Source organism: Hoplias malabaricus, chromosome 1 (assembly GCF_029633855.1).
Source record: "Hoplias malabaricus isolate fHopMal1 chromosome 1, fHopMal1.hap1, whole genome shotgun sequence".
Lineage (NCBI taxonomy): Eukaryota > Metazoa > Chordata > Actinopteri > Characiformes > Erythrinidae > Hoplias > Hoplias malabaricus.
Genome location: NC_089800.1, coordinates 76505993 through 76521293, shown reverse-complemented (window position 1 = coordinate 76521293; position 15301 = coordinate 76505993). Strand labels below are relative to the sequence as shown.

Here is a 15301-nt window from a genome sequence, read left to right as displayed (position 1 = left end):
TCATATAGAATTTAGTAAAATGTGTGTTACCTGTAAATATGTGGTCTTGTGCACCACGTTGAACGTTTGACAAACGGAACACACTTGTGCATTTATGGGAAAGCACACCTGCACACAAGAGAACAATTGTATATGTATGGGGGCAAGTCAGATGAGCTGTGTCCAAAACTAATAAATATTTTACTAATGCTTAAGTTTATACTGTTTACGCAGTCCTTTTTTATTAATCCTTTTATACGATGATGTTAATTGCAGGAATCGACTCCACTAAATCAGCACAGGAGTCGACTCCAGACGTTGAACCGAAAAGCGCGCCTGTTAGTGTACTGTGTCCCTCCTCCCTGCTCTGATCCGCTGGCTGTGTTATGGTCGGGATTAACTGACCACATGATCGCCTCAGTGACTTCGCTCCGCCTCGGTGGTGGTCCCTCACTTCTCGGAGACCCCAGGCACAGACAACTGTTGCGGTTGTTTTCGCATGTTGACTCAAAGTATGACTTAAATAATGATACGTACGGTGGAACAAACGGACTGAACGTATAACTATCGAGGGACTATTTTCTTTCATTTTTGCTGGATATTACGTCGCGTCAGGTTTCATTATGGAGGCAGGTCTCGTTGAAGAGAAATGTGCGGATATGGAGGTGAATCCAGACGTGGGTTGTGGTGATGTTCTGGAGCTGAATCAGTTCGACGGTCTTCCCTTTTCCTCTCGATACTACAAACTGCTGAGGGAAAGAAAAGCCCTCTCTGTGTGGGGAGCCAAGAGTGTGTTCATGGATTCTATCCTCAACAACCAGCTTGTCATTGTCAGTGGCACAGCGAAAACTGGACAAAGCACTCAGGTACACATATATACATTTTCATTCACTTACTTTACACTCATTAACGTTGTAGAGGTGAACAGAGATCAAGTGATGACTCTCAAGATATCCTGACATTTATCTGTTTTTATTAGTACTACAAGTTTTGAAAATATTCAAAAAATTAAAATTCTCTACTTGAGAGTCGTGGACAGCTCTGCTACAGGTCTGAGCCCATTAGAGAAGCCACACATTTGAAGGGAATTGTTACCTTCTGGACATGTAGCATTGCCCTTGTGCAAACTGATATTTATATATTTGCATATTATTTAGCAAATTAGTTTTTGGAAAATGTTAGGTTTAAAATGTTTATTTTAATGTGAACACAGACTCCAGAGAAAGGATTTTACATTTCATTGTATAATCAATAAAAAGTTAACTTTTCTCTGTTGTTAAACTGTAAAAATAATTTCTGGACATGTGTATTACGTAGTATTAATCTAGATTTGTATTCTACTATCTATAGAATCCTTTTAGTCAGAATGTTTTCTTGAATGTAGGATATGTTATGTCGCTGTGACATGGCTCCTGGGTCCAAAACGTTTGCAGTGTTCTCCCAGTATCTGCATGGGTGTCCTCCGGGTGCTCTTTTCGAACTACTTTGTAAAAACAAGTCGATTAGGACAGGTGCCCTGTCCAGGTTATGATTAGGCTGTCTACACGTTGATACTTAGTAGGCTCCAGACCCACCACGATCCCAATCAGGACATGTATTAATTATTCAATGTAGGTTAACTTAAAATCTAGATGTACATGTTAAAGTGATCTGAATGTCCATTGGAACTGAACCACATTTGTTCTGTTTCTCCAAGGAGTTCAATGCTGTGGATTTAAATGATGGACAGATTGAGTCCTGTGTGTCCTTATCTCTTCACAGATCCCACAATGGTGTGCAGAGTTTTGCCTCTCTGTTCACTACCAAAACGGCATGGTGGTGTGCACCCAAATCCACAGACAGACCACAGTGGAGCTAGCCCTACGAGTGGCCGACGAGATGGATGTGAACATTGGTCACGAGGTCGGATACAGTGTCCCCCTTCAGGCCTGCTGCTCCACTGACACTGTACTTAGGTACATAAGCTTTTTATACTTTTTTGCTATAGGACTAAACAACACATTTCTCATTCACTCAGCTTGGTCAATATGCAGTCCAACAAAACACTTTTTCCCTCCATTGTTCCCCACTCTCTCCCTTCCCCCTGCACACACGTCCATTCACAGACGCCTGCCCTGGTAAGAAAAGCTTACAAAAGAGTCGGGGGCCTGGATTCGGGGTCCCCTTCAACAGCTGCCGTGCACCCATACAGCCCATATGCTGCTCAGGAACCCATAGAACAGCCAAACGTCATCCAGACAGAAAAAGGCAAGGGTTATCATGATTTAAGCAGCTGACCAGAGCAGACTTAATGAAAAGAAAGAGCACATTAATTACCTGAGTAAATTACCATCAGAGAATCACTGTCTGCCTTCATTAGTTTCATATCAATGTTAAGTGTCGTGATCACTGTTGATCATTTTAATCCTTCCAGAATGGTATTTATGTCTTTTTGTGGTGTGTTTACTTGAGGACGTTGCTCCGCTCAAGTCTCTCTAGAAGAATCTAATAAATAGAGATACATTAATAAGCATTGAAAGTGTTTGGGTCCCATTGAGGAGAGGCAGAGTGAGCCTTTTCAGAGCCAGGTCGAAAGTTCCCCTATACTCGAAACAAGACGCTTGAAGGGTGTGTCTAAAATCAAAGAAGCACTGCCCTCTTTTGACATGATAGAAGGTAAAAACCTTACAATGTAGTCATGAATTCACAGCCACAAATATAAATCCATGTATACTATGTATACTACAATAATGCAGACGTGCAATATCTTATGTGCAATATGTTCATATTTTTTACAGCACAACTTACATTCATTTATTTACCTGATGTGCAATATTCATGTGCAATATTTTTCTGCTTCATATGTATATTACATTCTATGCATATACCTATTTATTTATACACACTGCCATTACTTGCTGCTATTATTTAATTTCATATATATCGTGCCTTGTAGTTGTATTGTCTATAGTTGATTGTGAGTATGTCTATTTAAATTACGTATTGTCTTATTTTTCCTAGCACATTGGAGTTTAGAGAAACGGAATCTCATTTAGCTGTGCACTGCTGTGTGTTGTCTAAATGACAATAAAGTTCACTTTGACTTGACTTTGACTTTGACAGATTCAGCTCCCTCAAGTTTTCAGGGTCTCAGTATGAAGAATCTGCCATCTGAGCAATAAAAAGCAGTTTTTAAATATTATATATTTTTTAAAACACTGTAACCAACAGAATACACCATCAAGCCTCATTCTGAATATGCTTATAACATATAATATAATTTGGGGATTACTTACTCTTTAAAGGCAATGTGGACAATTCTGGAGAGGTGCTCTTCTCTCTGGTTTGTTTACATTTAGAATCTCTGCGTCTTTTAAGGTGGAACGCTATGTTTGAGGGAAAAAAATTACAGTTCTTTCGATTTTCGGCTGAATTTGAACTTTTCTATATGTTTTTCTTCACTGTTTGAATTACCACAGAAACTCATTTGTAACAAAAGCTGGTAGCATGAATGTAAAATCCTCATGGAGGTGTAACAGTTGTCTAAACAACTCCAGATATTGAGAGAGAAAACCTAGCATATCAGACTGAGACACTAGCAAAAGGTGAGGAAATGTATTATATAAAAAGTGTATTTTAATTAAAAACGCGAACGTCACCTTTAAATGTTGTATTCAGTTAAAAGTTTAGAATCTACATCCCACTGTATGGCCATTTATTTGTTTGAATCTCGATACTAGGTTGGTTACTGTGCGTTAACACTGGTAATAATACCTCGCAGGTACTGCACTGATGACGTACTGCTGCGCGAGATGATGTCGGACCCTCTGCTGGAGCAGTACGGTGTGGTTGTGATAGATCAGGCTCAGGAGCGCACTGTCAGCACAGACCTCCTCCTGGGTCTACTCAAAGATGTGCTCCTCTCACGGCCTGAGCTCCGTCTGGTCATTCTCACTGCCCCGCACTCTTCAAACAAGCTGCTGTGCCACTACGGAAATGTCCCCCTGATCCATCTGGAAGCAGCACGGCCATCTGAGGTGGTGTATGGCACAGAGAGAGGAGGAGTGAAGGACTACATCTGTTCCACACTTCGACTGGCTATGGAGATTCACCAGACTCAAGAACAAGGAGATATTGTGGCATTTCTGGCTACTGAACAAGTAAGAGAGTGTTTTCAAGCATGACAATAAGCTCAGATTTTTCTGAAGCAAATAACTTCACACTTAATTTAGACAGTCTACAGTCTTTTCAGGTCTCTGTGGACACATACAGAGCTCTGCAGGTTACTGGCTGTACCTAAATGTCATTGACCTCCCTTTTGAGAAAGTGGCATAGAAGTGCGAAGGAATCCAGTTTCCATGGACGTTGGAACAAATGTTATCTCATTTTCTCATTCCTCTTTCTCTGTGTTCTGTTTCTCCAAGGAGATTGAATGTGCTCATGCCATCTTGCGGAGGGAAGGATCCAGTCTGGCTTCATCATTAGGTGAGCTGGTGCCTGTTTCCCTCTGTCCAAAGCAAGGAAACAGCCTAACTTCACTCACTGAGGATGACAGCCGCTGCAGGAGAGTCTTCCTCACATGTGGGCCCACTGAAGACTTGTTCTGGGCCATGCATAATATTCGCTTCATTATTGATGCTGGAGTACAGAAGAGATATGTACGTATTTAAGGTCCACTGAATTAATTGTTTCCATGGTGTTTAATGATTTATTTTACCGTGATGTTTGAAGAACAAATGCTTTGTCCAGATTCTCCTTGATTGTATTGATTTGTTAAATCAAAGAAATTTGGAACACTATCACACACAGAATATTAAATATCACACTTAATGTAATAATATTGTTTGGTTTTATTGTAATGTTGTGGTTTATTGGTTGTTTGTTTTTATTTTGAGCAAATAAACACTGCTCAGATGAATAGCTGTATTAATCTCAAAATCTCAGGTGTCTAATTTTTTTGCACAGTTGTGCCAAGTAATAACTTTCAATGGTGGTGCTTCAAGAGCCATTAAATGAATTAGCCTAATTACACCAAACCTAAGAATTGACTTTGAAATTGTAGAATTCACCATTAAAATATATAAACGTGTAAACATTTATAATTCCCCAGTCACACTACTAAAGCTATATTACATTAGTAGACTAGTTAGAGTGCTTGGGAACATTTCGGTTGATTTTACAGTTTTACTCCTACAGGTGTACAACCCTCGAATAAGAGCAAACTCCATTGTCATTCGGCCAATTAGCATGAGCCAAGCTGAGAGCCGCAAACAGCTGGTTGAGCCAACAGGTAGGTGTTGAGTTTTGTTATAGTGTACATAAACGTTAGTGATAGTTTATTTGAACTGTGGTAGAAGTTCTGTAACTTGGGTCGTGTTGCCTTTAGGGAAGTGTTTTTGTTTGTATCCGGAGGCCACTCCTCTTCCTGCTGAGAGCGTTCCTCACATCTTGGAGTCTGACATCACATCCACCGTGCTGTTCCTCAAGAGGATGGAGATTGCTGGTCTTGGTAACTGTGACTTCATTGACAGGCCAGGTGAGATTTAAACACGGTTATGTTGTTAACTACTTGCCAAAGTAGGGGTGTGCAACATTGTGACTCTACAAGACTTCAAGATACCTCTTTGGGGGCAGCACAGTGGCACAAATATAGTGTTGCTGTCACACAGCTCCAGAGCCTTGGCTCGAGTCATTGTCTGTGAGAAGTTGGTGTGTTCTCCCTCTGCCTGTATGGGTTTTCTCCAGGTCCTCTGGTTTCCTCCCAAACATAAAGTCCAAAAACACACACTTGTAGGTGGACTCGATATTCAAAATTGTCCCTAGGTGTGATTGTGTAATGCCCCGCGATGCCCTGTCCAGGGTGTATTCCTGCCTTGCGTTCAGATGCACCCTGTATTGGATAAGCAGTCCCAGACAATGTAGGAATGAATCCAACAAAGTATAAATGTATTTAAATCTAAATTAACAGTGGTAGTTGATGGACTACATACCCCATTGCACATCCATGTATTGTTACAAGGAAAGAAGTATGGACAGCCTTGTTGATTTTCTGAGTTCAGATCACTTCCTCTACTGGGAACAAAGTTAAACACTCCAACGTCTTTTAGTGTTTTCTGTTTATATAGAAATGTTGGATAAAGTGAAATATAAAACGTGTCTTAACCTTTGCACAACTTTACAATTTCCATTATTTTCAATATGTTAAATATAGCAAAGAAACAGTAATTTTGCAGAAGCCTGTACAATGTAGATAAAGTATTGTGCTTTTTTACTTTGTTGAAAATCAACAAAGCATCATTTGAACAGGGGTTTTTGTATCTGAAGATCATCACTTCCTCAACCAGTTAAACCCAAGTCCTGACGGAAAGTATCTTTGTGCTTGTCAGCATTACAGGCATTAGAGCGGTGTGTACAGCGCTCAGATCACATGGTATTTACTCACTGAATACTCGTGCAGCTCCTTGTCTGACAGGCTTCATCTGGAATAAGCTGCTCCCTTCCCTCAGCATGCGCTGACCAGGGTCAGCTGGGTTCCTGTTGGCCGGCAGGTCTGCTACAGATGGCCACTGTGCTGTTTTCTGGACGCATTAGGGGGCGGCGAGCCGTGCTTTAGCTGAGCCGACAGCACTCTAACTGGGCTCTTTGTTCCAGAGATGACCTGCTTCTGGATGCCAGCAGCTCTGGGAGCCATCCACTGGGCTACTGGAGCAAATCACATCATTAACAGAAGCAAGGACCGCAGAATGCCTGTTTAAAAGGCCATGCCGTAATGATGGACAGGGCACAGATAGTAGACACTTATGCTACAATGGCACTTTTAGAGCAGCAGTTAGTGTGATGTAATGGCTGAACCGGAGCCCCTTTCTTGGAAAAATAATAATAATAATACTTTCAAGCACCTGGGATGCTTTATGGAATCATTACATTTACAAATAAATTTAAAAGTGTTTATTGTGTAACATATAATTGTAATTAAAAATTAAATCATTCTCCGCTCTTATGTCTGTTGCGTAGTATTAAAAATGACAATTGTCATTTTATTGAACAAAATATGACCTAAATATTAAGTAGTTTGAAAAAGAGAAGCGAGAATAATTTATTCATCACTGCATTCATTATGAGTTCCATCAAAGTAAAAAGTTCTGCAGGGCGGCACGGTGGCACAGCAGGTAGTGTCGCAGTCACACAGCTCCAGGGGCCTGGAGGATGTGGGTTCGATTCCTGCTCTGGGTGACTGTGAGGAGTTGGTGTGTTCTCCCTGTGTCTGCGTGGGTTTCCTCCTGGTGCTCCGGTTTCCTCCCACAGTCCAAAAACACACATTGGTAGATGGATTGGTGACTCAAAAGTGTCCGTAGGTGTGAGTGAATGTGTGAGTGTGTGTGTTGCCCTGTGAAGGACTGGCGCCCCCTCCAGGGTGTGTTCCCACCTTGCGCCCAATGATTCCAGGTAGGCTCTGGACCCACCGCGACCCTGAACTGGATAAGGGTTACAGATAATGAATGAATGAATGTTGCTTCTTTGGTCTGTTTTATATTTCACGTAATTTGGCTTTATGGTGAAATGAGGCTGGGCTCTTATGGGTTAATACCCTTGATATCAGAAAAATGGCCATAACATTTTTAATTCCCACATTCTTACAGATCCTGAAGGCCTCATGCAGGCTTTAGAAGAGCTGGACTACCTCGCCGCTCTGGACGATGATGGAAATCTTTCAGAGATTGGAATAATAATGTCTGAATTTCCCCTGGAGCCACAGATGGCTAAGACTCTGCTGGCTTCCTGCGAGTTTGACTGTGTGAATGAGGTGCTGAACCTTGTTGCCATGTTAACAGGTAATTACAGCATTTTAAAAGCCATAATCAACAACTGTAATAAATGACCAAAAGTATGCCCTGTTCACTTCATAATGCGGGTCTGCTGTTTTGTACTTGTGTGTGTAAATCAGTGCTGTCAAAATCAACTCATTAACACGTTAATGGTTTTCAATGTTAATAAGTAATTTTACAAATTTGGCCCCAACCTTCTGCCATAATTCCTACAGAGCCAAGTGAGGTCTTAATGGTTTTATTTAGCTGTGCAGACGCAGCGTCACCGCTGTTCAGAAAGTAGAATATATTTTATATATGCTGAAATATGTATTAAATATCATAACCTTCCCTCTCTCTCTCTCTCTCTCTCTCTCTCTCTCTCTCTCTCTTAATTAAAAAAAATCCCCAAAATTCCACTGAGAGATTATTATAAAGTAAAAGAATGGCTTCATGTCAATTTGTCATTTCACACTACACATTTATCTGCCTCACAAGATACAAGGGATTGCTAGTATTTTAACTTTATTTTTGTAATTACCTTTTAATTAATAGACTTTATTAATATATTCCCTTGTGTTGATCTAACATTGATTCTTTTATTTTACCTTTAAATATCCATTAATAAAAACTTTGTGAATAATTGCAACAAATGATGAGATAAATTAGTTTATAAATTGCAGAGTATCTTACATGTCTTTATCATTTTACACTGGGATCATACACTATGTCTTTAACCTGCATCCTAGTTTTGTGCAGTCTGTGTACGTATGTAAGAATGGTCTACCTTTCATATTACTTGACAGTTTGACCTTCAATGAAGATAAATACACTATTAAACACGTTATGGGCAATATACACAGTAAAAATTATATAAATGTGTACACCTGCGAGTGTTGAAAGGTCAAGATAAATAGCTTTTAAAAATTGTTCTGTAGCTCCTTAACCTGTCCATGGCTTAACCTTTCTGCTCCTTCCCTCAGCTCCAAACTGTTTCTTGGCCCCTCCAGTTGAATTCAAGCAGGAGGCACTGGACTGTCATCAAAGCTTCCATCATGCTGAGGGAGACCATTTCACCCTCATCAACGTTTACACCTCCTACAAACACAGCCAGTACCACTCCTGTGAGTCTGGAAAGCACAATACAAACAATGCAAAACAATGAACAACAGCAATAAGTCCCATGCAGAAAATGTATAGACAATTCTAAACAATGTAATGTAGGACCAGAAAATCAAAATCACATTGCATTCTGTCTTGTTGTGTGGTGACATAGATACACTACAAGGCCAAAAGTTTGTGGACAGTACTATCTATTGAGTGAAGTAATTTGAAAGCTAAAAGATATTTTAATATCTACTGAGTAATTACATATGTATTCACCTGAACCTACTGTTGGTGTAACCTCTATACAAAACCATTGATCAATAGAAAGGGGTGCTCTGGAGCAGCTGCACACAAGCCCGAGGTTACCATGCCCCCCAGCACTAGGTTGTGGAGTAGTGTATGTGCATGCCTTGGAGTGAAGCACTAATAACTTTGGGGTTATTTGGAGTGGTACTTTGTAATCCAAGCTAATCATCCAACATTGGTGCCCGACCTCACTGTTTTTTTGGCTCAATACAATGAAATCTTTACAACAATGTTTCAACAGCCTTTTCAGAAAAACAGAGGCTGGTAAAAGGGGAAACAAACTCCTTTTTTAATGGCCATAGTGTTTCACTAACATATACATATAACATATACATGCATTTCTTTGTTGCCAACTCCCAATCACTGTTTTGCTAAGTTCACTTACCATATAGGTTGTGTCTGTAGATTTACACTTTTAAAGCCCATCGTTTCCTGCACAATTTATCAATCACTCTACATCATTCATCTGTGGAAACAAACCATTATTGGAACACCACTGACCGTAAATTATTTATGTGGTGAATTATCCCCAGCACAGAATTGACACTGACTACGCTGTTAAGTGTTAGTGTGTGTGGCACTTGATTTTAATGTGGAATCAACTCTTGGAATTGACTCAATCCATTCCTGTCACTTGGCAGAGTTTTGGAATAGAGTTGATTCCAAATTTTCTGGCTTTTTTGTGGCCCATGATATTCCACACAGTTTCACATACCTGTACAGATAACGTACCATCGGCTGATTATAGAACTCACATCTTTTTCCCCCTTTAGATTCCAGCATAGAGCAGTGGTGTGCTGACCATTTCCTCAGTCTACCTGCTCTACAAACAGCTGATGCAGTTAGAGAAGAGCTTATCGAGATCTTGAAACGGCTAGAACTACCAGTGTCCTCACCAGCTTTTGGCTCCAAGACCAACACCCTGAACATCAAACGTGCCCTACTGGCTGGATTCTTCATGCAGGTATGGCTATTTGAATCAGGCTCGAAAATCTGAATACCTTTACATTTCCTGGGGTTTGTAAATATCACGTTACTTGATGAACTTGTTATTTGTTACATAAGAATAGAGTCCTGTAGCTTTGGGAGCAGAGTTATGCAGTTACACAGTCAAAGGTAAAGGGGGCATTCTCAGCTGAGGTTATTATGATGTTGTAAGATTAGGGTAAGTAGGGTAACAAATTCAAGAATGTTGTGAAAACCATAAGCACTTCAAAACAAAGTATGAATGAAAATCTCTAGACTGAGAACACCAAGTAGATGACTGTATATCAAATTTTCACAACATAGAGCTTACATTTAAATTGCACACTTTAAAAAAGCTGCATTATTTTCCTAATAATCAATGTTACATTTCTCTGTATATGGAGATTTTAAATTATGTATTCCAAGCCAATGCTGTTTTTCAAGTCCCGCAATAAGACCTCACCCAAACATGAAGGACCTCAGATAGCATTCAAATTTATAGATAGGGCAAATACTAACTGAATAATATTAAAGGAAGTATGCATTGCTGTTTGCATTGTAGAGGTTCCTAGACCTGTTTGTTTATTCAGTTTTTTTTATTGTTGTAGTTATGAGTTATAACAAACACAACAGGATTAGATGTTATTTATTTATTTACAAAGCACCTTTCTAGAAACCCAAGGACGCGTTACAATCAACACTCAATCCACACACACACTGGCAAGAAGCGGCAGCCAAACGCGCACAGCATACTCTCAACCAGGAACGACCGTCCACCTGGAGGACTGCTTTGGGCACTAAGGTTTGACACAGGATATAGCGCCAATCCATATCTGGGCACACACATATTCACTCACACATACAGACATTCATTCACATACACACTCATTCACACCAGAAGCCAGTTCACCTACCCTCCATGTTTTTGGACTGTGGGAGGAAAGCAGAGACACCGGAGGAAACATACGCAGACACAGGGAGAACATGGAAACTCCACCCAGATGGCACTTGGACCCAAGATCCCAGCGCTGAGACGTGAACATGCTAATCAATGTCATTCAATGATGGACTGGATTTTTTTTTTCAGGTCATATCTCTGTTTTGTCAGAAATTCCTCATGGCATTTAAAATCTGGGAACTATTTAAATTATTGTTGTTCGTTGTATGGTGCAATATCAAGCAGCTCCCAGGAGAATACTAAAAGATGATATTGGCAGTTGTTTCAATATTTTCATTTAGACCGATTAATAGGACAGATATTGCATATAAACATCCCATATCCCAATTATTAACCGTTCTGAACTCTGTTAAGATGTTAATGCCCTTAACAACAAACCTTTGAGAGAGTGGGGTCTCACACTCATCTGCAAGTGTAGAGTTAATAGTTGCAGACATTGTGTGGAAAACAAATGTATATTAAATGGGACATATGGAGAAAAAAATCACTTTTCTGTGCATTAGCACTATTATTTGGGGATCTGAAGTCTACCAACCATGTCGCCTTTAAATCTCTTATTCCTCCCAGCCTTATGGACTTTTGAGTGTTATGTCACAAACATCCTTCTCGGTAATCTATGGGGAGATATTCAAAATGTGTGTGTGTTTGCATGTGTCTCATTCCTCCTGAGGATTAATAATGTATGCCTGTAACTTGTCCTATATTCCAGGTGGCCAGAGACATTGATGGGACAGGGAGTTACTTCATGCTTACCCACAAACACGTGGCTCAGATTCACCCTCTGTCTGGTTATGGAGCTGAACCCCCCAAGAGGAAACTTCCGGAGTGGGTTCTTTACCACCAACACACACTGTCGGAGAATAACTGCATTAGAACAGTCACAGAGATTTCAGCACATGAGTAAGTTCGGCTCCTGAGGCTTTACGCTTGGTACAGTTAGAGAAACAGCCATTAAAATTAGTCCAACATTCAGTCATTCATTTTCTGTAACTCAAATCTGTAGCTTGCAATGCGGCTTAAAGATTAGTAATTTTACAGAAATTGTTTAGTGTTGGTGAGTGTGTGAGTGAATGTGTGACTGTGTGTGTTGCCCTGTGAAGGACTGGCGCCCCCTCCAGGGTGTATTCCCGCCTTGTGCCAAATGATTCCAGGTAGGCTCTGGACCCACCGCTACCCTGAATTGGATAAGCGCTTACAGATAATGAATGAATGAATGTTTAGTGTTTGTGAGCGATTACAGATGAATGAATGAATGAATGAATGAATGAATGAATGAATGTTTAGTGTTGGTGAGCGATTACAGATAATGAATGAATGAATGAATGAATGAATGTTTAGTGTTGAAAGTGTTACATTTTAAAGTTGCAAGGGATGCACCAAATGTACAGCTGGTGCATTGGCAGTCTGGCACACAGCCTTCAGCAGGTTCAGAAATAATTAATATGCTGGTCTTGTTTGGTGAAAAATAAAAATTGATTTTATTTTCAAAAAAATAATTAATCACATTTAAATCACTTACTATTGCTCAGAATAATTCAGAAGAAATCTTGCACACTTTCTATTTGAGATCAATTTCTTGTATGTGCCCCCCTCTGCTTTTTTAGCAATGAAATCCATGTGGTTGCTACAGTTGAATTAGTATTCCATGTCTTCACCCTGACACTCTCTCCAGCCTTGTGTGGGAGTTGCAGGGTTAATGGTTGTTCTTCACTGGAGATTCTAACTGAATCCAGTAGATGATCATGTGGTGCCATCTGTAGCAGCTTATGGGAAATGTGGTTTCATACAGGGCAAATATGTAACATCCCGCAGCAGCACTGTTGGAGGGAAAGAGGCTTAGGTTTGTGAATATCACCCTGTTTACACAGAGGCTGCTGGCTTAATGAGAGAGAGAGAGAGAGAGAGAGAGAGATTTCGTAAAACATTCTGCAAGTTCGAGCTTTTTGAAAACGACGTGGTCACTGTGTGTGTCTCACACGGATGAGGAAAAGTGATATTTTCAGAAACGCTGACATCCAACAGTGTGCCTGTTTCTGGCTGAGATTCAAATAACTTCTCATTCCTTATGTAATGAATTACATAAATCAAAAACTACAATGTATACATTCAGATTCACACATATAAGTAAATGATTAATGTTGTATTAGAAATATATAGTGCATTATTAAGATTCAGTCATTTCATGACTTGCGTAGTGCACTTCTTGGGGATTATGGAGGGATTCGAGATTAAACTTGTTTCTCTCATGTGTCGTGGTGTTTTGATGTCTCTCTTGAAGAGGTACTATGCCCCCCTACTGAACTTTCATAGTAATTCACCCATTTTCAGTATTCTTCTGGACAAAAATGGAGGGAGGAAAACCCCTTAAAATATCCTTTTTTACTGTTTGTTCACTTAAAGTCTTAAATCAGCAGGAAGTATGCAATTATGTTTATATTTCTGCTGCAGTCTTCAGTTTATTGTGTAAAATGATGACTGAATGAATTTTTAAAATTGTAGGAAACTAATGTCAAATGAAGCTTTTGCATTGCTATGTATTAATGGCATTGATAGTAATCATGTAATCAATTATGTATTAAAAATACGTTTTAAATGTCTTTTTATTTTGTGTTCTGTCATTAACAGGTTCATCCAGATGGCCCCTCAATATTTCTTCTACAATCTGCCCCCAAGTGAGAGTAAACAGGTACTGCAGCACATCATAGATCATGGCTGTGCTGCTCCATCTAAAGGCAAGAGGAAGCCTCAGACCCTAAGCAGCAGCTCCAGTGAAGAACAGTCTTATGAACGTTGTGTCATTCAGTGACCTTGGAGAAATGTGTATTATGAGTACCAGGCCTGTCACACCGCAAATTCAGGAGGTATCTCTGCTAAAATGTAAACATGGCTAAGCCATTGCTAAATTATGCAAAATGGCACAGGGCATATGTTTGAACCCATATTTATGGACCTCTAAAAGCAACAATAAAGCCACTTTCACACATGCACAGTAACCCAGAAATGTTCTGGAGTTCACCCAGAGGAGCTGTATGTATTAACACAAACACCTGCAAATTTTGTCCTGGACTTTACACCAATTTCATTCTCCTAGCACCCTAGTAAAACCTCAGAGTAAAGTCTGAGTCTGCATGTGTGAATGGAGCTGCTAATGACCCTGAGACTTCGCTGTATGTCCTGCACGGGCTGCACAGGGCCAGCCTCATGCCTGAAGCATGTGGAGCATTTCCCGCTGTGAGAATGTGTCTGACACAGAGTATCTCCTGCTGTGCGCTACATGTGAGAAAGGACAACTCCAAGACACCTCCGTAACTGATACTCTGGAGTTTCTGTCAAATTTCTCTGGAGTTGATCTGTGAAAGAAGCTTAAGATGCTTGCCTCTGGAATTAAGGAATAGGGAATATATGGTATATCTGAATACTACTGAATAGATTCCTTCATTCTTTCAGAAACTGTTGCTAGTAGCTAGCCTCTGAGTTTCTGCCCCTGGCAATAATAATGCTATCATGACATTTAAAGGAGCTGTACCCTGTTTTTTTACTTCGTAGCATATAAATAAATTACAATTATGACACACAACATGTGTCTAATAGTAGTACATTCTGACTTTATGAAACTAACCTCGAAATAATAAAACTATCTGACGTTTTCTCCAGATGTTCTAAACTCATCCCAAAAAGAACTCCAACACAGAGTATGGCAAAAGATGTTTCATGATTTCATTATTTTTCCCAGGGGTTGTAAATCAACACTAGAAATATCAGTTTTTAACATAAACTATAACAAAGTATTAGACACAGTCTTTTATTTTCAATGTTTCTTCTTATTGGTATCACTAGCTCTTTACAAAATAGGTATTAATAATTTATATATGTATCATGCTGATTTTGTTTACATATTTATTTGTAAGCTAATGTTCGTTAATATGTTATTGGTATTAACTGGCACCTTGGGAATAAATAAGTACATTAAGATTTGTCAGACATTGTTGCATTTATATTCACAACTGTAGCCCATGGATGCATCTCGGTATGACTGGACCTACACTATGACTGCGTTTAGAGTTTGCTTAAAATAAAAAAGGAATCCAGGCCTTATACAACAAGCAGAGAAGGAAACACAAGGTGGCCAGACAGACGCATTTGTTAAATCCTAATACTAAAGGCTTTCATGGATTATTAGCTCAAAACAAATAAACTGTTT

The 15301-nt window shown here is 39.7% G+C and overlaps 1 protein-coding gene across 1 annotated transcript; it reads left to right on the top strand.

Moving 5' to 3' along the window:
- The first annotated feature begins 387 nt into the window (after positions 1-387).
- dhx32b (DEAH (Asp-Glu-Ala-His) box polypeptide 32b) lies at positions 388-14974 on the top strand. Its single transcript, XM_066683963.1, has 11 exons — positions 388-845; positions 1741-1934; positions 3740-4118; positions 4383-4616; positions 5155-5248; positions 5345-5494; positions 7599-7790; positions 8747-8887; positions 9950-10140; positions 11810-12000; positions 13726-14974. Exons 1-11 carry the CDS (start codon positions 603-605, stop codon positions 13904-13906), a joined length of 2190 nt encoding a protein of 729 aa, XP_066540060.1. The 5' UTR covers positions 388-602; the 3' UTR covers positions 13907-14974.
- Positions 14975-15301: the final 327 nt, after the last annotated feature.

Bases quoted from the DNA above. Each gene is read 5' to 3' on its own strand.
- dhx32b (XM_066683963.1), top strand. From the start codon at position 603: ATGGAGGCAGGTCTCGTTGAAGAGAAATGTGCGGATATGGAGGTGAAT. The intron at 1,935-3,739 runs GTACATAAGCTT...AATACCTCGCAG, and splicing joins TCCACTGACACTGTACTTAG to GTACTGCACTGATGACGTAC. The intron at 10,141-11,809 runs GTATGGCTATTT...CCTATATTCCAG, and splicing joins TGGCTGGATTCTTCATGCAG to GTGGCCAGAGACATTGATGG.